Source organism: Rhagoletis zephyria, unplaced genomic scaffold, assembly GCF_001687245.7.
Source record: "Rhagoletis zephyria isolate East Lansing unplaced genomic scaffold, Rhagoletis_zephyria_1.1 Rzeph_scaffold_01412, whole genome shotgun sequence".
NCBI lineage: Eukaryota > Metazoa > Arthropoda > Insecta > Diptera > Tephritidae > Rhagoletis > Rhagoletis zephyria.
In genome coordinates this window covers 38,371-64,430 of record NW_016158496.1, presented here as the reverse complement: position 1 = coordinate 64,430, position 26,060 = coordinate 38,371, and the positions used below count along the sequence as shown (strand labels likewise).

The 26,060-nt window shown below is 34.6% G+C and overlaps 1 protein-coding gene across 5 annotated transcripts in view; it reads left to right on the top strand.

The window, feature by feature from the left end:
- shf (WNT inhibitory factor 1) overlaps positions 1–26,060 on the top strand; it is a 104,953-nt gene that overhangs the window by 44,387 nt on the left and 34,506 nt on the right. For 2 of the 5 annotated variants that reach the window (XM_017617450.1, XM_017617451.1), the window contains exons 2-4: positions 18,696–18,985; positions 19,102–19,362; positions 20,146–20,325. In XM_017617450.1, coding sequence (XP_017472939.1) covers positions 18,700–18,985; positions 19,102–19,362; positions 20,146–20,325 — 727 coding nt within the window. In that variant the 5' untranslated portion in view covers positions 18,696–18,699. The remainder of the gene's footprint in view (positions 1–18,695; positions 18,986–19,101; positions 19,363–20,145; positions 20,326–26,060) is intronic. The other 3 variants (XM_017617454.1, XM_017617452.1, XM_017617453.1) reach the window with 3 other exon arrangements.

Genomic DNA, 26,060 nt, shown 5'->3' with positions numbered 1-26,060 from the left:
TTATATGTCGTTCAGTTTATAACAATTAATGCATTCCATAGATATTACAAGCCAAAGTTTCATTTTTAAAATACATACACTTTGATTCAAAGGCGCGGGCTAAAGATAAGTTTTAAATTAATCTTTCGTGGCCAATAGCAATTGGCATAGACCTAAGACATCATAATATTACTATTACAATTCGGTCAAATTCCTTTTATTTTCCCCCAAACAAAATCGACCCAGCCTAATGTATACATTTGTCTATATCTAACTTGAATCGTTTTGCCTGTTACAAACCACCGTTATGTGAAGAAAGTTGAATACCCTACACCAACTTTTTTTTAACCGACCTCACAAAAAGGAGAAGGTTATCAATTCGTCGGAACATTTGTAAGCCCGCGGGTACGGGCCGGAATATTTGCTGTCAGCACGAACTCGTGCGTGCATGTGCGTTCAGTAAAATTTCATAAAAGCACGAAAAAGCCCGTTGCTGATACTACAAATTTAGATAAGCTTTTGTTTTCATACAAAAAAAAATAGTACATATTAAAACTCTTTTGATAAGAGAAAAGCAAAAAAAAATAAATATTTGGAAACCGACAGAAAAAATAAGATACTTAGTAGTTTTGTTTACATATCTGTACATAAAATACCTTCCACTTTTTCTACTTCCCAGAAAATATATTATAAAAACATTTACGTAAAAAATTTATTCGCTTCAGTAAATATACATACATAAACACAAAATTAAAAATATGTATACATACAATAAAAGTTGGCTCTTTATTTTCGGGCTGGGACGTGTCCCGTCGTGCCGGGCCGGGCCGGGCCCCACTAAAATCTTAACGTGCGGGCTCGTGTGTGTTTTTGAAAGTTGATTTTGTACTCGTGCTGGGCCGGACCTGAAAATTTAGGCCCGTGCCCATCTCTACTTTGGACCACGTTAACCGATTTCTGTAATTCTTTTTTAAGGGAAGGGTGTTACCGCACAGGTGGTAGGTTGTGTTTTTTGCTTAAAAATTACTTTTTTGCTTAAAAATTACTTGTTTTAATTCTGTTTCCTCTAAAAAAGATAAAGGAATACAAACAACGAATGAAAAAATTAATAGTGTATACTTATAAAATCGGAGCCAGTTACACCCGGGTTTAAGTTGAATTTGTAAAGCGGCGTATATGATTTAAAATATTATTTTTTGTTTATTTAGTGTTTAATATTTTTTATAAAAGCCTTCTAGCTCACTGTCTAACCAAGAATATATAAGCCCAAATTCCAAACTTTGTGCAGAAAATATAAAAATCTGCGAACTTTCACCAAAAAATTTAAACTTTTTATTCAGAATGTGGTGTGCAGTTTTGTAGCCCATTAAATTTTAGTATAACAAAGTGTAAGTTTCAAGTTGCTAAAAACTCCTTTTGGTTTTTAATGATTTTTTCGCAAAAGGTATGGTGTATATTCCTCCATAATTCGAATATACTTTTTATGAAAGAAACTTGCACTTTATTATACTAAAACCTAATGGGCTACAAAAGTGCACACCAAATTTTTTTCTAAAAATGCTGAATGAAAAGTTTGAAATTTCTGATGAAAGTTCGCAGAATTTTTATATTTTCTGCACAAAGTATGGAGGCTTTTAAAAAAATATTAAACAATAAATAAACAAAAAAAATGCGTATCAACAAAATGTAAAACCGCGTATTTGAGGTTGCATAAACTATTTTCTAGAGAGCAAAAACACTCATATTACAAAATGGTTCTCTTTTTTATAAAGCAATCGCATTTCTGGCTAGTATACTGCAGGCTGAATGGATAAGGATTGAGGCAAGAGCTTATGTGAGCAAATCCAATTTTTGGCAGCAAATGTCAGATACTTGGTTTTGCAGAATGACGATACGCGGTTTTGTACTTTAAACGACGATAATCATAATCCAAAAAATATAAATTTTGAGTTGAGTTCGCAGAAATTTACCGCTACCTCTTCTTCTATGTTGTGTAAAAATTACATCGAATACCAGTGTCTCACCAGAACATAATATTTATGTGTTCATTTTTACTATGTGAGTATATGTAAATTCAAAACTATAAAGCCGCTTTTTTCGAGTTTGGTTTTTTGAGTTGTGACACTATTGAAGTAAATGAGCGATATGTATGTATGTACATTTCTTTACTATACGCGTATAGCTTAGGAGGATTTTCCGTGTGATTCCAAACAAATTTTCCGCAGAAACCATGGGTCTAAAATCAATTTGAAATTTGCCAAATTTCAAAAATAGGCTTCAAAGAAAATGTGAAAACTTTCATTGCTGCACTTTCTAGTGGAAGTTTTAAGAAAAAGATAAGTCCAGAAATGAATTTCTCTTACCAAAAGACCACTTTATCACATGTTTTTTTTTACAAAATTTCAGCACTTCCTTACGACACTACAGCAAAATGCTAGGAAACCTATTTTCGAAATTTGGTTTTTTTCGGAAAATTGGCCAAGAATTACACGTAGAATCCTTCTGTGCTATACGCGCATAGTCGACAAATCTCCCTTACAAATTTACCCACCCTAAAGTATATCGTCGATGTTTTTGCAAAACCGCCCATCGACCAGTTGAAAATTTGGTAACCCTGAACTCCAAGCACCTATAATCGTTATTAAAACAACAGATTTGTAAAATAATAGCTAGAGAAAATACCGCCTCTCAAGGTAATGCCTTCAGAGAAAACCGGTTTTTTCGCTCTCCTGTAAATGTGCCGTAAGAGAGGTTTTGCAATTGGATTTGCTCACTCAAACTCTTGGATCAATCCTTATCCATTCGTTCTGAAATATACTAGCCAGAAATGCGATTGCTTTATAAAAAAGAGAACCATTTTGAAAAATAAGTAGAAAACAAGTAAGAGCAGCGCTGTCTTCGGCTATGCCGAAGGCTTCATACCTTTCATGAACATCTGCAAATTTTACTTTGACAGATTACTGCTTTTGAATACATCTGCATACATCGATAGAGGAGTTACATACTTATATAAAAAATCGCATCTAAACAATCAGAGGTATGGAAGATATACTTTATATGGCACCAATCTAAGTGATTTTCACTGCTATGTGATCGGTATGTAAACCGGTAACACAATTTATTGGGTTTAGTTTCCTACATAAAGGAGATATATCGCAAAAACTGGTATCTGAACAATCAGTGCTATAGGAGATAAAGCTTATACAGCATAGATTTTGACGATTTTCTCAGTAGACTTTGTATTATTATTTATAAAATATCTTACGAAATTTATCGGTTTTAGCTGTTCAAATAAAGAAGTTTTACAGTAAAATCCCATATCTGAACAATCAGATGTATGGAAGATATATGTTGTAGTCATCCGATCCTTGTTATTTTCACTGTAAGTATTCTGTTAATAATGAGTGAAAATGGTGCGAAATTTCATGTTCCTAGCTGCATAAATGGAGGAGTTATGATAAAAGACCTCATATCTGAACAATCAGTTGTATGGGGGCTGCAGGTTATAGTGACCCGATCTTTGTTATTTTCGCTGTAAGTCTTCTGTTGATAATGAGTGAAAACAGCGCGAAATTTCATGGTCCTAGCTACATAAATGGATGAATTATAACGAAAAATCTCATATCTGAACAATCAGTTGTATGGGAGCTATAGGTTATAGTTACCCGATCTTTTTAATTTTCACTGTAAGTTTTCTGTTGATAATTATTGAAAACAGTGCGAAATTTCATGTTCCTAGCTATATAAATGGAGGAGTTATAACGAAAAATTTCATATCTGAACAATCAGTTGTATGGGAGCTATAGGTTATAGTGACCCGATCTTTGTAATTTTCACTGTAAGCATTCTGTTGATAATGGGTGCAAGTGCTGCAAAATTTCATGTTCGTAGCTGCATAAATGGAGAAGTTATAACGAAAAATCTCATATCTGAACAATCAGTTGTATGGGAGCTATATGTTATAGTGGTCCGATTCTTCCGGTTCCGACAAATGATTAATACATTATAAAAATACACCCACCTACCAAATTTGATCCGGATATCTCGAAAACTGAGAGACTAGATTGCATACAAACAGACAGACAGACGGACAGACGGACAGACGGACAGACGGACATGGCTAAATCAACTCAGCTCGACGTTCTGATCATATAAGTATACATTTTAATGGGTCTATCTCTTTTTGTTCTGGTACTTACAAACATCGGACCAAAGTTATAATACCATTTCATGCTCATGAAAGGTATAATAACCCTGTAGTCGAATGTACCAGCTGAAAACTACCTCACAACTAGTATGAACCGCATGCCCAACTAGTCAGCCAACTATCTTTTTTCCATGCAATCAACTGGTAGTTTTAACGTGGGTATGTCCTATGAAATGGCAATTATCTGATTTCGGTTAGAAATATACCAGTCTCATACTAGTTCAAAATAGATAGAAAAATACTAGGCCAATTATGGACCAAAACCACAACTTTGGGAGTCAAATAAAATTATAGTTTAAAAAACTAAAACCTCCCTATTATAATTTCCATTCGTACTGTCATCAGGTATGTAACTTTGAGAATAGTAATCGCTGCATATTTTAGGCGCATCAATATTACATAGTTGCATCCCGAACTAATAAAAGGAAGATAAAAATAAAATGAATTCAATTCAATTTATTAATTTCTTGAGTACAGTAAAACGCTGTTTAAAATTTGAGATTTGGATAAGAATAAAAAAAATAAATAATTCAAGCAGTCATTAATTGTTCTTAATTTTTTGTCTGTAGTTTGGCTGGTTGATTGATAATTGAAACTAATTAAATAATTATACTAATCTTGTAATTAAAAAAGTCAAAAATAAATGAAAATTATCAAGAATAACAAAATAATGATGTAATTAAAATGAATGAAATAATTAATATTTTTTTAAGTAATTAATTATTAATCATTCAAAAAGGTTCTAATATCAGTATTTTATCATTAAACGGTTTTCCAAAAAAACGTACTTTAATTAATAATCATTATGAAAAATATTAATCATTATTTAACAGGGCTCTTATAATTGAATACGTAATCGCTCTAACGGTTTACAATAGTGGAATTCGCGCTTCTGTGTATTCGCTGTATCCTGTGTAAAAGCGCAAACAGTCAACGACGTAGCGTAGACGTAGGTTGACGCAGACACAATCTATCTTATGGGATTCGCGTGTTAACGAAAACTCACCACCGCATGGCGGTGACGTTGCCGTTGCTTCTCTTTCTCTCTATCAACAGTAAATTTGATATGCTGCTACGTATGTCAACCTACGTTTACGCTACGTCGTTGACTAACTGAGCTTTAAGTGTAAGTGGGCGAGCGTGTCCCTGCAGAAAAAATTACTAATTGATAAAAAATAACCTACTTGTAGTTAGCTTTTTTGCAGGATTTCTATAAAATATATAACCTGTAGTTAGCTACTAAAAGCTAACTTGAAACAAGTGGACAAGTAATGGAGGAGTAAAGCTCGAGATTGTTTTCTTTAAACGCGTTTATATTTAAATATCTTGCACTTCGCAAATACTTTTTCGAATTGACGACAAATAAAAGGAAGATCGAAATTTCATATTATCATTTTGAAGTTATGTCTGACGAAGTTCGAATATGGAACCACCTACAGCAGAATATGGTAACAAATATGAAATGTAATAAAATAAATAAAGTAAATAAAAATAAAAATAAAATATTTTGTTTTTCCTATTGATATTTTATGTCCGAAAGTAGTTAGTTACAAGTTAGTTACATCAAATGCAGAGGTAACCACCCTTGACTACATCTAATGCAGAGGTAAACCACCATTGACTATTTCGCGGCCATCGCCATACAAATGTAGTTAGCTTTCGTCAAAGAAAATATACAGATAATAAGTGAATTTTAGCTCCTTCGTTCATCTTGAAGTTAGCTTATAGTTAGATACATTTCCTGCAGTGGTGGTTGTTGTTGCATGTGTATTTGATGTATCGCTACCCTGTAGTCAAATGTACTAGTTGTAAACTACTTCATAACTAGTATGAACCACATGCCCAACTAGTCAGCCAACTATCTTTTTTCCATGTAACCAACCATGTCAAAAAATAAAATGAATTCATGAATATACTATAAAAAACTTTTGATTAAGTACACTTTAATATATTACAATTGTTATTTAGCAGCCTCAGATGTTCCAATAATTGGTGTACAATTTTTTGACTATTAATTAAAAGCAAAACTAAATACATAAATATTTCAAACTTTCGAACATAAATTAAAATGCATTTCTTATTAAAAGTAAAAGGTTTCAGGTACAATAAATATTATATATTTATCTTTTTTAATAATACTGAATCTGCAAAGGAAAACATTTTAGTTAAAATAAGTTTTCATTGAAATAAATTAAATTCATTAACTTTGCACATTTCAGTTTATTCTTTTTAAAAATTTATAAGAGTAACAATTAATGTTTAAAATTTGAGATTTGGATAAAAATAAAACAAATAAAAAAACTCAAGTAGTTATTAAGTATTTTTAAATTTTGTCTATAGTTTGGCTTGTTGATTGATAATAGAATATCGTGTAATTAAAAAAAAGTCGAATTTTATTGAAAATGATCAAAAATAACAAAATAACTTTTTTTTAAGTAATTAATTATTAATCATTTAAAAGGTGGTAATATCGGTATTTAATCATTAATCATTTCAATTTTAATCAATAGTTATTATGAATATTAATCATTATTTAACAGGCCTGGTATAATTGAATACCTACTCAATTTAATGGTTTACAATATTATTTGGGTATAAAGTTATAATATTTTGTGTACTTTATTGTATTAAATTGTCGAAGTCAAATAAAACAGGGCATGAATAAATCGTTTTGTATTTGGTACAAGTGTGGTCATTTTCGAACTAGTTCGGTTTCTGTCAGGGAATTCTAGTTGTAAAGTAGTATTTTTCCTAACTAGTTTGGGATTTCACTGCTGGGTAGCAACAACAAATCACACGTTCATGCAGTTACAATTACACAGCATACGACGAATACACAGAGGAGCGAATTCCCCTAATATACCCAAATAAGAGTTCTAATATTTTGTGTACTTTATTGTATGAACCTGTCGAGGTCAAATAAAACAGTACATAAATAAATCGTTTTGTACTAGGTACAAGTCTGGTAATTTTCGAACTAATTCAGTTTCAGTCAGGAAATTCTAGTTGTAAACTAGTAGTTTTCCTGACTAAATAGTTTGGGGTTTCACTGCCGGGAATTTATGCAACCTCACATGCGCGGCTTTGCATTTTGTTGATACGCGGTTTTGAACTGTAAAGTACGATATGTATTTATTTCGAGTGTCGTAACCACTTACTTCCGGCGAGAACTTAACATTAATAAGTTCTTAATTGCCCATAATTTTAAGAAGTCAAATTGCACTTTCAGTAAATTATCAACACAGAGAATTGGCATATCGACATCACGATATTCACAACTGCATATTTACATATCGTCGTTTGAAGTACAAAACCGCGTATCGTCACTCTGCAAAACCGCGTAACTGACACTTGCTGCCAAAAATTGGATTTGCTCATACAGGCTCTTGGCTCAATCCTTATCCATTCGTCCTGAAATACACTAGCCAGAAATGCGATTGCTATGTAAAAAAGAGATTCATTTTGAAATATGAATGTTTTTACTCGCTAGAAAATAAATTATGCAACCTCACATACGCAGTTTAGCATTATCTTGATACGCTGTTTTGTACTTTAAACGACAATATGTACATATGCCTAAAAAATGATGATAAAAAAAACAATCCGGCCCGGCAATGCCTTGGCACTGTAGAAGTAATTAAGTTTAATTATTTGCGATTCCCAGACTGTTCCCTGTTGATATCTTTCATTTAATAAATGCAGCACTCGCAATGTGCAGCGCAGACTTCTTGACTACTTCCCAAAGAAATTTAAATGGTATAAGTTTTATTTATGTACTAGGGTCATCCAAAATAACTAACCTAAGGAATTAGAAAGTGCTCCCATTTGGGGAAATTTGTATTATAATTTTAAAAGGTGTCGGTGGGCGTTTGAAATTTTCCAAATAAATAACATGCAAAAAAATGTATTTTCATTAAAAATGTTCCCTTCATAGTAAAATTCAGGACGCTTAATTCAAAAATGTAATTTGTTTTTGGAAAACTTTCATACTGTCACTGTAAATGCAGTTTGAAATTGAAAATTTGGGTTCTTGTGGCATTTACATATGTAGGTATGTACATATAAATCGTTCTATATTCAAAAGAGAGGTGTCAAATGCCAGGGCTTGGCCTCTAAATGTGCATTAAAGTTTTACTTTTTTGGAACGGATTGTCACCTGTTACAAATTTTATAGAAATTATTGAATAAGTCAAATGAATTAGATATTACAATATGGATATCAATTGAAATGCTTTTGAAAATGCTTTACTTCTAAACGACACGTAGAAGGGTTGTCACATGTTTCAAAAATCAAATTCACTCTAATTAAGGGAATAAGGTAACTGAAATATGTACACATATCAATATGGATATCAGACAAAAGAAAAAATGGACGTATTTAGCAAGAAATAAGTGAAGAGTTAAAACATTCCTGAATTAATTTAAGATTCCAGTAATTTAAAGTAATGTAATCAGAAAAATCACTTATTTACAAGGTATGTATTTGCAATAAAATAACAAATACGATGTCTTAAACCTTTGGTTTGACACAATTATCATTTTAGTTTAACTAAAATTTGACTTTACAAACAAAATATTTGTAAAAATATATCTAGTTCATACTACAACAAAAAGCATAAAAATAAGATTTCGAAACTTTGTGAAAAACTCAAAAAAATTCAGTAAATGTGCATACTAGTTTGCAACTTTCTAATCAGACTTTTTCAGAAAACTTCTAAGTACGCATTCCCATTCAATTTTAGTACACAAAGTGCAAGTTTGAAGTTGTTAAAAATCGTGTTTTTGGCAATTCAGCTTCAGTTTAGAAAATAACCTTCTACTGCACTGTTGGTGACCATGAGAGAAAGGTATATATATAATTAATGGGACTTTGACGTTATAATCAAACAAAAGTTTGTACATCCATACTTCTTTGTTAACAACTTCTTTTTTTTCATGATTGAAACTGCATGAAAAAATTTTTAAATTGTATAACATCGCTCCCTAAATTGTCATCCAAGTCCTTTTCGTATATCTCAAACAATTTTGTACTTTCTTCTAACATTTATTTATCACCGAGCGTGTCTAATTTGTTGAGGACCCAAAACCTTCATGGACAAGTTTCTATTTCTCAGTTTACTCTCAAGTGCGTCTATTACAAGCATGAAACTTTGGATTCGAAATTTATTCGATGTTTTCCAATCCAATTTTTAAAAATGTTTTATTTTTTTTTTTTGCTTTCCTTCATTTTTAAGCGACTTAAAAAAGGAGAAGGTTATCAATTCGTCGGAATATTTTTTTTATGTATGTTACCGCATAACTTTGGATCATGAAATTAACGGTACTCGTAAATTTTTATACACCCCCGAAATTTAATTAAAGGCATTTGCATTTATACCATTAATATTTCTGTCAACGGTTACGGTTCTTTCTTTTTGCTCTGGTCTTAAGTTTTTAAACCTCTATTTCTTCGGGCACATAAAATATGCCGTACGTTTTTTCAAAGTATTTGTGAAATTTACCGTTTAGTGGCTGGCTATCCTACGAAATTAAATTAAAGGTAGCCGTGTTTGAGCTTCAGAAAAAGCTAATTGAGAACGAGATCGTTTTTTTTTTGAAGTCACTTTGAAGTTTAGCATTTTTTAAAGCATTTAAATCTTTATACGCGTGAGTTTTTTCAAAAACTAAGTATGGGAGAAGGGAAAATGCTCACAACAAGGATTCAGGCATGTCCAATCGGCAAATTGCTGCTAAATTGGATCGGCCTGCTACAGCAATAGACAACGCGAATAATTAATTAATCCAAACCGGCATTGAATTAGTCTCACAAAACAGCTAGGTGAGCTTTTGCAAAACAGCACATGTCATGGACCGGGAAGTGGGAAAATTTTTTAATTTTTTGACAAGAAAAACTTTAATCTCGATGGTCCTGGCGGTTTTAATTATTACTGGCATGATTTGAGAGGCTCGGAGCGCTTTTCAACAAAGAAAACTTTGGAGCATGTACTTTAATGGTTTGGGCTGGTTTCAGCCACTACAAAAGGACTCCAAACCGCAAAATTTCTGGACGTATCAACTCAGAGGACTACATCTTTTGTACGAAGTTTTTATTAACTTTAGGAAAGACCCATCGGACAAAAACGCGACATTTCAGCAAGATATTGCTGCAATACACGCATGTCGTGCCACCCGCAGTTGGCTTCGAGAAAAGGAAACTCTTGTTTTGGAGTGGCCATCGCGAGTATACGCTGCAGGACGAAATTTTCAGTCGGTGGAACAGCATCGTAGCACCGTAACTGAAGAGTGGTCCAATATTCCGCATTCGGAGTTCCAAAAAGTGAACTCTTCGATGCTAAACCGCATTTTTGAAGAGATAAATAAATCTGGAGGATGGACTCATTATTAGCATAAGCATTTTCTGACATTTTACATTACATTTTCTAAACCTTTATTAATAATGCCTTTAATTAAATTGCTCAGATGGAGTTTGGCGTTTCGTACATGTAGTGAACTTTTTTTTAGTTGTTAACTCTTAATGAAATAAATTGTCTAAACTAATAAAATAAACTTTCTTGAGGTTTAAATTGAAAGGTTTTTGAAGAGAAATTAGGTGCCTTTAATTGAGAATTGAATTCGGTTATTTTTTGCTTAAAAATTACTCGTAAATTACGGTAAATAACGACAGTTCGCAGTGAGCAGACGTGCTTTCTTAAGCTCTGCACTTGTTACACTATAGTTTTTGTGTTTTTTGCGTTATAAGCAAAAACCTGCATTCACCTGAATTGTATTGTCGCGTGATATTGCCTGTGTTATTGTGTGTTTGTTTCAAAAGCTGTGTGCAGAAAAAACGCTTTAAATTGCAAGCTGGTTCCCTGCCTTCGTACCTGGTGAGTGATGTCTCCCCCTTCCTCGCCGCTCAAGTAAAGGCTCCCCTCACGCGGCTAACAAAACCGCGAAGTTAGATGAGAGCATCGTTCTATCTACGGTACTTTCAACGCTAAGGGCCGTTTGCACCATGTCTAGTTAACGCTAACTGGAGGTACATCCTTCAGTTAAGCACGTTAACTGCTTTATCGATCACATGTTATATGATGGGTGTCGATAACGTCGATAAAGATGTTTAACTGGGAGTTAGAATTAACTAGACATGGTGCAAACGGCCCTAAGAGCCTTAGAAGACAAAGTGCAGTGTCAAACTGAAAAGCTGCAATCGATATTTGATAGTCTCTCATCTAGGCTGGCGGACATCGAGAATAAGCTGACAAAGCGAATAGACGAAAAAATAGAACTATTGACAACAAAAACGACAGAGTTTGCCGCTCAAATTGCATCGCTGGAAATAAGTGTGAGTTCTTTCGAAAATAAACTGAGCTTGCTGGGCAAGTAATTAGAGAGTCAGCAAGAGAAAGCAAATCTTGGTTTTAGTGCAGACGCTGTTATTTTTGGTTTGCCGCATATTGAAGGCGAAAATCTCAAAAGCGTGTTCAGCCAGATTTGCCAGTCGATCGATTTTTTTAGCTCCTCAAATAAGATACATTTTCCGTACTAAGTCGCGCTCAAACCAAAGCGAAAATGGAGCGGTCATAGTGAAATTCCACTCACCTATAGATCGAAACCGCACCATAATAGCTGAAATACAATGCCGGCGAACGGCGAACTCACCACAGCGAAATTCGCGCTGTCAAAATTAGAACACCCGCAAGCATATGAAATTGAACACAGCCAAAGCGAAATGCGAAGTTCGCTTGGCGGCGTTTCATGGCGATAGATTTATTTCTATCGCCCTGCTGGGCGATGACAGCTGTGCGTGCCAAAGGTGGCCGTATTTGTTTTTTGCTTTCAAAGTTTTAAAAGAAAACAACCTAAACACGATTTTTTTTTGTTGTTTGAAAAATATAGTTGTGGATTCGTTAAATCTGGCTTGAAACAAATTATTTATAATAATCTTTCTTTGTTTTACATTTATATTTGTTATCATTTCCTCATTTCTAAATATGGTTTAGTTTTTTCTAAATATGGTCACCCAAATTATAAAGGCGACCAAATGGGATCAGCTGTTTTCGCTACCGCTCTAATTCTGTTTAAGTAGGCGAAATAGCTGGGCGAACGGTGAACGACAGCATCGCCCAATTCGGCGAAGTTTGCCGTTCGCCGGTATTGTATTTCAAGCATAAGCGCATTCAGAGATCACCGGAAGAGTACAAGCAACAAATTTCTCTTAGCACCGTCGGATTTCAGGGGCGATTTGCAATTTATGAAAGCTTCACAGAAAACTTCTGCAAGAGGCGATCAAGCTGAGACGCGCTGGTAAGCTGACATCTTTTTTTACTCTGCAGGGCGCTGTTTATGTAAGAAGGGGAAAAGAGCTCGCAGCGAAGAAAATTGAGCATCTGCCTGATCGTCAGAGTGTCTGCGATGCCTGGTTGGATGTCTAGCTTTAGTGTACTCGATTTTATGTTGTTTTATGAATTTATTTATTTTATCTGTAATACGTTGATGGTCTCTTTAGTTTTCGTAAAGTTCGATTTTTTTTTAGAAATCTCTTTAACTTGCTTTTGTTTGGTTGCCTGTATGTTGTTTGTTCTAATTTATGGCTGTTAAAAATAATTTGAATGTTTGTAGTCTAGCGATGTTAAATGTTTTATGTAGACTTCATGATGGACTCAAAATAGTGAATTTCAATGCACGGAGCCTTAACTCTGTTAAAATTGATGTTGTTAGATATGTTTTTGAATGTTCATCCATTGATGTGATTTGTGTTTCTGAAACTTGGTTTTATAATGATGTAAGTGACGTAAGCTACATTTTGAGAAATTATAATCTGATCTGAAAAGACCGGTTAGGGAGAAGGGGTGGAGGTGTGGTTATATATTATAAGAGCCATTTAAATGCTAGGCTTGTATGTAAATCTATAGGAAGTGGCGTTGAATACCCTTTTGTTGAATTGTTCAACTCGTCCTCAAAAGTTTTAGTTTCCTGTGTATACAACCCACGTAGGTCTGTATGTCTGGAATCTTTTTTCGAAGTTCTGTCCTCTTCGATCGTAGATTACATGAATATAATACTATGTGGGGATTTCAACATTAATCTGCTTTCTCGTTATTCATGTAATCTTACTGATGCTATAGCCGGAGTTAATCTCTCTTTTGTTAATACGACGGTACCTACTCGGTTTGAGAATAACTCTAACCCTAGCCTACTTCATTATTTTATTGTTTCTGACCCAACTATGGTTTTAAATTTTGACCAGTTATCCTTCATTTCTGACCATGATCTTATATTTTGTGCTGTTGATATTGATTTTGAGCGTTCTAGTAGCAGTAATACTTTTATGTTTAGGGACTATAAACGATTGAATACTGACTCCCTGTTTTTACATCTCTCATGTATAGACTGGAGTGATTGTTGGCGTCTTGTTACTGTTAATGACAATCTAAGCTTCCTTAATGGTCAACTATTAAATGCCTTGGTTTAACGAAGATAAAAATAGTTCTAAAAGCCAGAAATAAATTGCATACGGCATGGAAAAGAAATCCCTCTGAACGGAATTGGTTATTATTTAAAAATGCAAGAAATAAGGCTACATATACAATCAGAATGGAAAAGCGAAAGTTTTTTTATCTCCAAATTAGACCACTCACTCACATCCTTTGTTTTGTGGCGTAATATTAAAAATATTCGTGTACGTGCACGTAGTGTATCTGATTGTAAGTTAAACGTTGATGTCTTAAATAGTACTTTTATAAAATGTCCTACTGTTGTCCCTCAAGTTAAATTTGTTCCTCTAACCGCTGCTAAATTCGAAGGTCCCTTGTTTAAATTTGTCCAGGTCTCTGAATGTTAAGTCAAATGCAATTGGAGAGGACTGCCTGCCTATAAAATTTATTAAGATTGTCTTGCCCTATATCATTAGTACTCTTACGCATGTCATTAACTATTGCATCACAACTTCTTGTTTCCCTGACGTGTGGAAAATTGCGTGTGTGCGACCGGTCGCAAAGAAATCATCTGCTAGTGATTCTAGTGATTTTCGACCTATTAGCAATTTGCCAACAATTTTTTAAGGTTTTTGAGTCATTACTAGCTGAGCAAATAAGCGTGCATGTTCATAAACACAATCTTATTTCTCCTTTTCAATCGGGGTTTAAGGCAAAACATAGTTGCTCAACGGCCATGCTCAAAGTAATTGATGATATTACGTTGCCGTTTGACAAAAAGCAGCTAACTTAGCTTTGTCTACTCGATTTTTTAAAAGCGTTTGACTCGGTAAACTATTCAGTATTATGTAATAAGCTTAAATGCTGATTTGGGTTTCATTAAAACTCATTAAAGCTTTTGGAGAGCTATCTTGCGGGCAGACATCAACGCGTTAGGGTTGGTACGAATACCTCGAAACTTGAAAAGCTGACGTCAGGAGTTCCCCGAGGGTCAATTTTAAGGCCTCTTTTATTTAGCTTATTTATCAATGACATATTTCGTGTTTGCCAGTTTTCAAGAATGCATGCTTATGCTGTAACCATGATCTATCTGCTATTGAGCAGTGGTCGGAGAGTAACGGTCTTTGCCTTAACTCTGGAAAGTCGTTTGTTTTGCCAATCGGCAAGAAGAAGCTTGACATAACAACAATACCCCAGATAGCTCTTGGAAATAAACCTTTAGTAAATGTAAATAAAATAACAAACCTGGGATTTGTCATTAATTCGAGCTTAAGTTGCAAGGACCATATAAATTCTGTTGTTTCCAAAACTTATGGTGCGCTAAGACACCATAAGACAAATAGGATAACCTCTGAACTACATAATACCTTACAATATTTACAATTTATAAGACCAAATATAAAATGTGCGAACCAAAACTTATTGTGCGAATAGATGAACGCCTAACTAATGTTCAAAGTAAATGCGCTTGCAGTGCGCAAAAACAATAAAGAAGGGTCAAAATGAATGACAAAAATCCAAGCAACAGGGCTCTCTCAGTAGTGCAAGTACATATCGATGGCTGAGTGGAAGATCGACCTATCTCGGCAGTCAGTCCGAAAACGACCTATCTCAGAAAACTTTTCAAGAGCGCCCTTCTTCAGAATTTGATTGATGAACGCCCTATTTCAGAATTTTATTTGAAAACCCCCTATTTCAGAATTTGGTTGAAAACGCCCTATCTTAGAATTCGGTTCAAAAACGACCTATCTCAAGCGAAAATACATTGAAAATGTGCTGGGATAGGGTATTTTTGCATCGGCAGTTGAGATAGGGCGTTTCTGAACCGAATTCTGAGACAGGGCGTTCTTAAATCAAATTCTGAAGTAGAGCGTTAATGAAAAATCTTCTGGGACAGGGCGTTTTCGAACTGGCTGCCGAGATAGGTCGATCTTCCACTCAGCCATCGATGGTTGAAAAACACGATGGCGGTGCTGTTTAGTTGCAGCTTTGTCATGCAGAAAATCGAATTTNCAGGGCGTTCTTAAATCAAATTCTGAAGTAGAGCGTTAATGAAAAATCTTCTGGGACAGGGCGTTTTCGAACTGGCTGCCGAGATAGGTCGATCTTCCACTCAGCCATCGATGGTTGAAAAACACGATGGCGGTGCTGTTTAGTTGCAGCTTTGTCATGCAGAAAATCGAATTTTTATGCACGCACATTGTATATGCTCTCGATTAGCGGAACATTAAAGACGACAATCAAAACAACGTACTGCTAGGTGTAATGCCGTTAACCCACTGAGGGCTTGTGTGCCTCACCATCGTACTTCTAATTATTCATCAAAATAAATGTTATTTAGACAGATTACAAGTGCAATTTTTATGCAATTAATGATTGCAGTCAAAAATTAATTGCAATCAAAAACTTATTGCAATCAATTTCTTCTAAATCATTGCAAATTTCAAATTTTTGTAATCAAAATATATGCAATCGATGTTATTTGCAATTAAACTAGATTGCAATATTACGTAAAATATGCGATTGTAATCCAATTTGATTGCAATTTTTTACAGCCTTGGTACATTGTTAAAAAATTTGTGAACACTAATACTGTAAGAGAAATTTATAAGAAATAAAAATGTAAAGGTATTTTTTAAGTTTATTTTTAAACAAAATTTGAGCTGTTAAAATTAACAGTAACAACACACTGTCGGATGTTGCCTTTAAACCTATTGGAGTTTACGTAGAAAAGTCTTAGCTACAGAATAAAACCAAAGTCAGATGCTGATTTCTGCTCCTTATATTTTTTTTTGTTTTTTGAGTTTAACACGCTTATACATAATAGTTTCACCTATATGTAAAAATGACCAGCTTTTTAATTAGATTTCACAGAAAGATTTTGAGAATGCAGCTCTGTAGCCCATTTAATTTAAGTATAAGAAAGTCACACTTAAAGTAGCTGGGACTTACGGTTGATTTTTGATTTTTTTTTTTGTTGAAGGTGTTGCTCATTTTCTTCATATCATCGAATTCACTTCGAATGGAAGAAAATGACTAACACCGTCAACAAAAAAATTTCAAAAATCAACGGTAAGTCCTGCTTCAAACTTGGACTTTGTGAGACTAAAAATGAATGGCTATAAAACTGCATACTCAGAATCTTTCTTTTCTTTTAATCAGAATCTTTCTTTTCTTTTCTTTTTTTTCTTTTAAAAAGCTCTAAATTTACCAGACGCCATACTGGATCCGCCATATTTAATTTTGCAATTCTGACAGCGGATTAGTAATTACTGACCCCGGAAACTCCCTAGTATGAAATTTCGAACCATTTTTTCAAAGCTTCGAATTTTGGCCGCACTTTTGGATTTCGGCCGCTCTGTGAGCCGGGGGAGGCACTTTCTCCATTAAGGGTCCCGACATTCGAGGTGCATGCCCTCAAATCGTAGTCCTCAAACGTTTGCCTCATTCGGCTTTGTTCCGCTTTTTCATTGGAAGGGATTTTTACGTAGCGCGTCCCAAACCCAGCGCACAACCCATTGCTGGGACGGGGGTAGTTTCGAAACCAAATACATGTTTATATAGCGAGCCGCTTGTTCCGAGACAGACGCCTGCTTGCAGCCGCACCTACTGGTTAACAGACGCTGCAGACTTCAGTGAGCCCTTAAACCGAATAAGTCGGAGTGTCCCCACCGAAGCTCGCACATGGGTTGCTCACTTTACGCAGAGTACGCGAACGCGGACGCAAAAGTCGGGATTGAGTATAGTCGTGAAACTGTAGCTGCATACCCAAAACAACGATATAGTCCATTGCACCCCATTTTATTTTTATGTATTTTTATTACTCCCATAACAAATGAACCATAAATGGTTACAAGAAATCAATTTCACGACTGCCGCACAATCTTTTCTATATTTGTTATTGCCATGATCGTTAAGAGGTAGAGTTGTGTACTTGCAGAGCCGGAAAGCACTCCTTTGCCGTTTATAGAGTTTTTCTTTAAATTACTTACTTACTTCATTATGCACAATTTCATTTATATCTACATAGTATGTGTGTATATATATACCCCTTACATACATGGATATCTATATCCAAATATACATCCTCCTCATATATGTACGTATGTATAGTAGACTGCATCACTCCCCATACAAAAAAAATCGGTACTATTTTTCCATTGGAATTATAAAATCTATTATATTTTAAGACGTCCACCAAAATATTTCGGAAAAATATTAAGATTTAAGTGAGCTGGACCGATTTGAAAATACCTCCAAAAATTTAAGTTTTTATGAATAAAAATAGTTTCTTAAAGATTTTTTTTGAAACAATCCCCTCAAATGACGAAACGGCTTAAGCTTAAAAAATTTGCATAAAAATATTAAAAAAACTAAAAAATTTTGAACGGAATCGTAATGATGAGATTTTTGATGCTTTTTTTAACTTTTTTTCAAAGATTGGTATAGGAAATACTTGAATAACTGAACCTAAACTCTTTCGATTTAGACTTAAGAGGTGTCATTGGAAGGGTATTTTCTCACCCTTTTTATTTCTTTGCTAATAAACTCATTCAAAGGATGGAAGAGAAAGGTAGGATGAACGAACGTCATTCAAAGTTGAATTAAGATGTGTTGGTATTAGAAAAAACAAGATGGGACACGAATGACGTTTTTTTGGCCAGAAATAAGAACAGTGTGAAAATACTTTTCTACTGAGATCCCATAAGTCTAATTCAGAACATTTTTGGCCCAGTTATTCAAGTTTTTCGTAAACCAATCTTTGAAAAGAGTAAAAAAAAACAGCATCAAAAATCTCATTCTTACGATTCAGTTGAAAAGATTTTCAAATATTTGTATGCAGGTTTTTTAAGCTTAATCTAGTTTGTCATCTGAGGGGACTTTTTTCAAAAAGTTCTTTAAGAAACTATTTTTATTCATAAAAAACTTCATTTTTGGAGCTATTTTCAAATCGGTCCAGCTCGCTTAAATCTTAATATTTTTCCGAAATATTTTAGTGGACGTCTTAAAACAAAATAAATTTTGTTCCCGGCGGAAAAACCGCAACTTCTTTTGGTGATGCAGTCTAATGTATAGTGTTAATGTCATTGCAGCAAAATGCTCCACCTTACACAAACACGAGTAATCAGATGGTTCTATCTAACATTGTTGCTTCTGCTACTATGCTGGAACAGCTTGATCGAATGCCGAAAGCAACACACGCACACTAATGAAGCTGACCGTGAACTCACGAGTTTTGAAGAAGATGGTGGTGGTGGAGGCGGAGGTAATATCGGAAATGGCCATCGTCGAGGGCATCGTAAAAAACATCATCATCGTCAGCATCACGAGGACAATCAGCTCTCATTGTGGATCAATGAGCAACAGTTGAATATGTTAAGTGGTAATGTATTTCTAGGGGGGAGTCTCCGCCACATGCTCAGTCGAGTGAAATGGAAGAGACTCCCCCGTGAACTCTTTTTGATTTCCAAAAAACCGATCTGATTTTCAAGTTTAAAGCACTTTTCTTTCCACAAGGCTTTGCGCATGGTCGCATATATGCCATCGAAAATGGTGAAGTTCTGAACGATTTGAGGGAAATTAACATCTATAAATACTTGATTATACCCGCCGAAGTAAATTACGTGAATTTCACGTGGAAGTCGGGTAGCAGAAAATATTTTTACCATTTCGATCGGTTGCAAACGCTGGACGATAATATTCTAAGAGCTCCTACGTTATCGATTAAAACGAAAGGACGAATACCGGCAGAAGAAAAAAGTAAGCACTCATAATATATTTTTTCACAATATATAGCAATCGAACTCTGCTATTTTACGCCAAATACAGCACCTACAAAACTTATGTGTACATGCATAAATCAGCCGCTTTACTGATCGAAGCAGTATTACATCGAATTCAGATAAGCGGGAAGTCGTACTGCATGTCCTGAAATTTTCTTATTTAACCCTAGAGTGCTCGCGCCATGAGCATTTTGCCGCCCAGGGCAAAAAACTGCAAGCTATTTTTCAAACAACAAAGTTGTAAAGATCAAGCGTTGTTATATACAACAGTAAAACTTTAATAAATGTTGCTCTTTCGCTTAGTTTATATCTCATTCTGGCTTAGTAAAATAATTTTAAATTCATTTAACTATTAATTTCAACACAACAGCTTTTTAAATATGGCCGGCAAAATGCTCCCCACGCGATCACTCGCGCTTCACGAAAGGGCGCGACTACTCTAGGGTTAAGGAATATTAAATTAAGCTTTTGATACATTTTAAAACAACTTAAAAAATTCCTAAATGCTATGTCTCTGTTATTTCCGTGTTAATTCCACTTGGTTTTGGGGTCTTTTATTCTCACATGTTTCTTCAAGATGCCGAGAAATTTTAAAGGGTGCTTAGATCGGGGAAGATAATTATGTAACCTACTTGTGAATGTTGCCTTGCAAACTTAAATTTAAGCATTCTCTATTGATTGTTGATATGTACTTATGTATGTATGTACGTCTTAAAAATGCACTAGTTTTGTCCAATAACGGTTATGATTCTCTTTGCAGATTTCAGTATTTTCCTGCCTTGTGCCGGTAATAACTCAGGTACGGCCATGTTCAATATCGGCTTGTCCATACAAAATCGTCGGGGGAAGCCGTTGCCTGGCACACCAATACGCTTAAATTTTAAAAAGGAATGCGCACATAGAGGTAACGCTACCATCTCTACACTAACATCTCCGCAAGGTAGTGTATAAAAAAATGCTTCCTTTACAAACTTGCATACATACATACAAACTATACAAGACATTGGCCTCTAACATACTTCTTGCGAAATTTGCTTTTCTCAATACCACAGTGGGAGTAAATAGAAAATTAGAATCCGACCGATTGTTCAGCTTCGGCTTCGGTTTGCCGATTAATCGGCAATATTTTCATATTCGGCTATATTGGCTTCGGCAAAAAAAAAAAAAAAAAAATTACCGAAGTTTTTGCCGAAGCCGAAACTTTTTGCTATCTGTATACATTTATTGCAAATAATCTGTTTCAGCTGAGAACTTTGGGATTTGAAATTGTGATTAAGGTTTATATGTACATATTACAGGTGCTGATATTTTTCAATATTTGAATACTAGCTCCCTAGAGTTACTTAAGCAGGTGCTGAAAATTATCTGTCAGTGGTCAGAGAACAAACTCACTTGGCGAGAACGCAAACTAATGGCGGCCGCTGTGGCTCACTGGTTAGGGGTGAGTGCTAAGGGCCTGGTCTGTACACCTTCTAGATTAGAAAAAAAAACTGCGGTCGCCCCTCGGCAGGCTATAACAAACCCCCGAGTGTATTTCTGCAATGAATAGGCTTCTAATTAGGGATGTGCCGGGTATCCGGTTGATATCCGGAATCCGGCCGTTTTTCTGCTATCCGAATATATGGCTGGATACTGGCTGAAATCCGGCTGGGTTTCTAGATTTCGGTTATACAAGATTCAATTTAAAAATCTAGTTAATTTTTTTTGTATTGTTGTAATCGAATTACATAAATAGTATCTAATTTGTAATTTAAGTTAAAATATTGTATATTTTTCATTATTAAAAGAATAATTTCCGAATTATCGGGCAACAAACTATTCCTATGTATTTTCCACATAAATACTACCCGATGTACTCTTTCTTAAAGTGTGTTTGCATTGTTCAACTTTGCGTTCAACATTTGCGTACAACCCAGCGCAGGGTTGCATGAAAAAAAGTTCAATGGCTAAAAATATCAAAACATGAAAAAATATCAAAACATTCGCCATAAAAAGGTGTTTGCATTGTACAACTTTGCACTCAACTTTTGGCCTTTCACCTAATAGCTTTCAACAAAGTTGGTCGCCAACCAACATTTAGCCATTTAACTTTTCGTTCTGAGATATTCTGAGTTTAAATAGCGGCAAATCAGCTGCACTTGATAGTAGTTGGTTGAATAAGGAAAATGAATTAGCAACAAGAGTTTACGGGATGTACATAGCTCAGTGGTTAACGCTTCTGACTTTGAACATCGAATTCGCAGGTTCGATCCCTGCTGAAGTCTAGAAAAAAGAAGTCTGATGGGGAGATGTGGTGATCTCCGAAATAGCTGCTATAATAACTTCTACCGCTTAGACTTTGTTGCTTTTTCAATTTTTCCTAATACATAATCGTGGTACAAAGCTCAATAAAAAATATAAAAAATAAAAAATGTTAATAAGCCACAATAACATTGACAAATATATGTAATTTTGTTTTTTTTTCAATACCACACTCAACCAAGGCATATTCAACAAGGTAGAAGTCAAGAATGATAGAATACAAGATTGCGCCGATCAGAGAGGATTTTGAGAATAACTTTTGAGTGACGTCACACTGGTGCAATTGCGAGAGAGAAATGCCAAAACGTGAGCAAGAATGGAAGAAGAAGAAAAAATGTTGCAAGGAAAACGTAAACAAGTTGCACAAGTGTGACGTCATGCAAACAACGATTCTGTCAAATTCGTTAAGAGAGGAATAGCGGCCCGAGATCGGCGCAACCAAGGCATAACAAGGTAGAAGTGATTTTGACATTTCTCTCTTTTGAACTGCTACTGAAATGTCAACTCTTAACCCTATACTATTCAAAATTTTTTTTGTATATAAATTTTCAATTGTGAGCTGTACGACTGATTTTAAATACATAATAAAATGAAAAGGAATTGCGAGCGGTGCGTTGTGTTTGTCAAGAGCCTGGACAACAAACTTGTGCGTTATTTTAAACCTTCGAATTGTCAAGTGAAGCGACAACGTTGGGCAAATCGCTGCGATGTTTCACTAGGAGACTCTTCACGTGTGGTCGTGACTTAATTTGTTGCCTATCGCAGCCGAGTATATATACATGGATAGGCGAAATTTCAAATGGTGGTCTGATAAAACCTAAACCAATATTCCTTGTTGACATAAAGAAACTGAAAGTAATTTTTAATAAATTTAATGGAAAGGAAATTTCGAATAGCAAAAATTTAGTACCTAAATTATTGAAGTTGAGTTCTGGTGTAAATTTAGAAGAATCAAACTTCTTTTAATGTCTAATATACTTCAGAATTAAGTATTTGAATAAAAAAATAAATGCTCAAAAACATTGGGATAGTAAAAGCAAGAAAATTGTCAAAACGGTTTTATAAATGAGTGTGTTTCATTTAGTATGTAATTTTGTGTAAGTATGCATTTCCACATTTACATTAAACCGAAAATTCAATAAATAAAATGAAGCTGATTCTAATGATATTTTAAATATTTTCATATTTACAAAAACTTTCATTTCAAAGATGTTGAGTTCTATCAAATATGGTAAATGCATAACAAAGGGTTAATTTCTTTGTTTACATTTTTTGACATTACAGTCAGGTATGAGAGAGCTCGACTGAATTGTCGATACTGGACGGACTTACGTGTTGTGATGGGTTGGAACTTGTTACCAGGGAGTTTCTGGGGTTGCTAATTAGGAATCTGAAGTCAGTTTTTCAAAATTCAAAATGGAGGATCCAAAATGGCGATCCATTTAAAAAAAAAGGTTTGATTTGTTCGAGAACCGGTACTCGAGAGTTTTTGGGGTCGCCGATTACGAATCTGAAGTCAATTTTTTTAAATTCAAACGGGCGGATGTATGTATGATTGTGCAAAAAAGAGAAATGAGTTTAAACAAGAAATTAAAATGTCTTCAAAATATTCCGTTAGAAACATAATTAGCTCAATTACAGTAATTAATTTGACATTTTTGTACACTTTGGTAATAACCAGGGCCGTAAAGTTTAAGCTTTTGCTTGGAATTGCTTATTTTGCTTATTCAGGGTTTCCAAGCTTAATTTCAACGATCATGCTCATTTTGCTTATTTCAATGTATAAAGCTCTAAGTACTGAGCTATTGAGAAAACGCTCAAGAAATAAATTGCTATTATTTCATTTGTATGAATAGTAGTGTCCAAGGAGTTAAGACATCCGATATTTTACAGCCTGCTGTCTCACTTTTTCCTTCCGAAAAAATTTAACGGGCATATATTTCTATTGAAAACAAGAGCACCTTGTATTCTTCCCAAACAAACTATAGCAAGCCATAGTAGAAAGCGTACCAAGTTTCTTAAGGACTTCGTACTTCTTAAGAAAATTTGGATCAATAAATTTTTCTTGGCCATTTCTTTGGCGTTTTTTTATTCGTAGAAATGTTTACAAATAATAACATAAAAAAAATTTGGTTTTTATTAACCCGTAACTTCAATTCCATTTCTGCTTGGGTACAAACATTTTGAACCAATGGTTTGTCTTTACGGGAAGGCATTGGTGTTATTGAAAAGATTAAAAACAATTTATCTCAAATGAAGAATAACAAATATTAAAAAAAAAAAACATTAAAACGATCAGCGCAGATCTCTATTAAGTATTTGAGAATATCAAGCAACATTTGATTGTCCATTGTAATTTTTCAATCCTTGAAATATACTGCATAAAAAACATTAAACTGTAACTAAATGTTTTTGTTTTTCGAACATATTTGCAAGCATATTTACCTATGTTTTAGTGCTTATATAAGCGCGAAAAATATCGATGTACATTTCGATGCATCGAATCAAAGAATTACATCGATTTATTTTTGCCACTGACATCCCTAGTGCGAACTGATGTCAGAAAATAAGCAAGCTTTGAAACAGGGGTCACAAAATATTGCAACAATGAAGCGTTGAGGGACGATACGGGAGCGGGACGTAAGCATTTTTTAATAAAAAATACATCAACCACGCGTTTTTACTTAGCGGCGTTAATTGTTTGTGACGTTTCTTCTCTATTTACCAAAAATAATCAATAAATTAGGGTTGCAAATGGAAAAGTTATCTTCTTTCAGGGGAGAAATTTTGTAATCTTAATAACGTATTGGATAGTTCAGCTCGAAAAAGCAGATAATCTGGTCATAAGTATGTCGCTAAACAAAAAAAAACATATAATAATGTTGTGAAGTTTATAAAGGGATATCCGAATCCGGCTCTTATTTTTTACATGGTATCCGGAATCCGGTTACCCGGCTCGGCCAAACACTTAGCAAAAGTCTAAGCGCCAAAATATTATTATCTTAAAAAGGCCAGATGGAGCTTATTCCTAAAAAAATCGATTTACTTAATTTTAAAGAAAATCATCGAGATCGGTAATCGACCGAATTTTAGATCAAAAACGAACGTTCGGTTCAGCTTCGGACGAAAAATCTACCTTCGGTCGTACTCTATAGAAAATACCTAGGGAGTATATCGACGTCTGAGGTCGACCTATCTCGGCAGCCAGTTCGAAAACGCCCTATCTCAGAAAACTGTTCACGAATGCCCTATTTCAGAACTTGGTTTAAGAACGCAGTATTTCAGAATTCGGTTCAAAAATGCCCTATGTCGACATATTTTCAATATATTTTAAGTTGAGACAGGTCATTTTTCAATAAAATTCTGAAATAGGCCGTTCTTCAACCGAATTCTGAAGCGGGGCGTTCTTGAAAAGTTTTCTGAGATAGGGCGTTTCGAACTGCTGCCGAGATAGGTCGGTCTTCCACGAAATTTAATACTCCTGCGTGAAATGGAAGTTCGAAGACCCCATTGTACTCGACGTTACATATAATGGTACCTAGCACGGAACCATGTGGTACGTGCGCTGTAGGGATGTTCAAATAAGATCGTGTTTCCAAAACTCGGTTTTTTTATTTGGGCAAAGATCTTTTTCCGTCTTTTTTAAATTTAGGTGTTAAAGGTTTTTTTTTTTCTTTTAAACCGAAAACCGAAAATTCGGTTTTTATATTCTCCAACAATGGATAATTACACTGGATCACAAATTTTAATTTGGTTTTTATTCTCCAGACGCCACTATCCAATTTCTATGTAAAATTGCTCGGTGATTCCGAAATTCAGGTTAATTTTTGTCTATGGATACGTTTTCGAGATATTTGCAATTTATCGTTATTCAGCTTAAAAATTGGTTCCTTTTAATCACGTATATCTTACGAACCAATTTAAAAAACTAAGGGCCGGTTTCTCCATCTCTGGTTAACTCTAACTCCCCGGTTAAACATTGTTATCGACGTTCTAACTCCATGCATATAACAGGGAGTCGATAAGGTCGGTAACGATGTTTAACAGGGGATTGGTGTTAACCGGAGATAGAGAAACCGGCCCTTAGTCAGCCCTATTCTGCATTTCGATTACGTTCCCGCTTTCCGCTCCGCAAGAAACGAACTTAGGTATTCTGCGTTACGATCGAATCGAAAGAGGAAGAGGAAGAGAGAAAACATCTTTCGAAAACAGCTGTTTGCCTAGGAATGTGTGAAATCGGAACAAAACAAAAGAAGAAATTGTCACCAAACTATAGCAGCTTATGAAGTTAAAGTTTGTAAATATTTTAAAATAACTAAATATATTTAACATCATTGTAAATTAAAAATAAAATTTCGTTTGTGCTTTATTTAA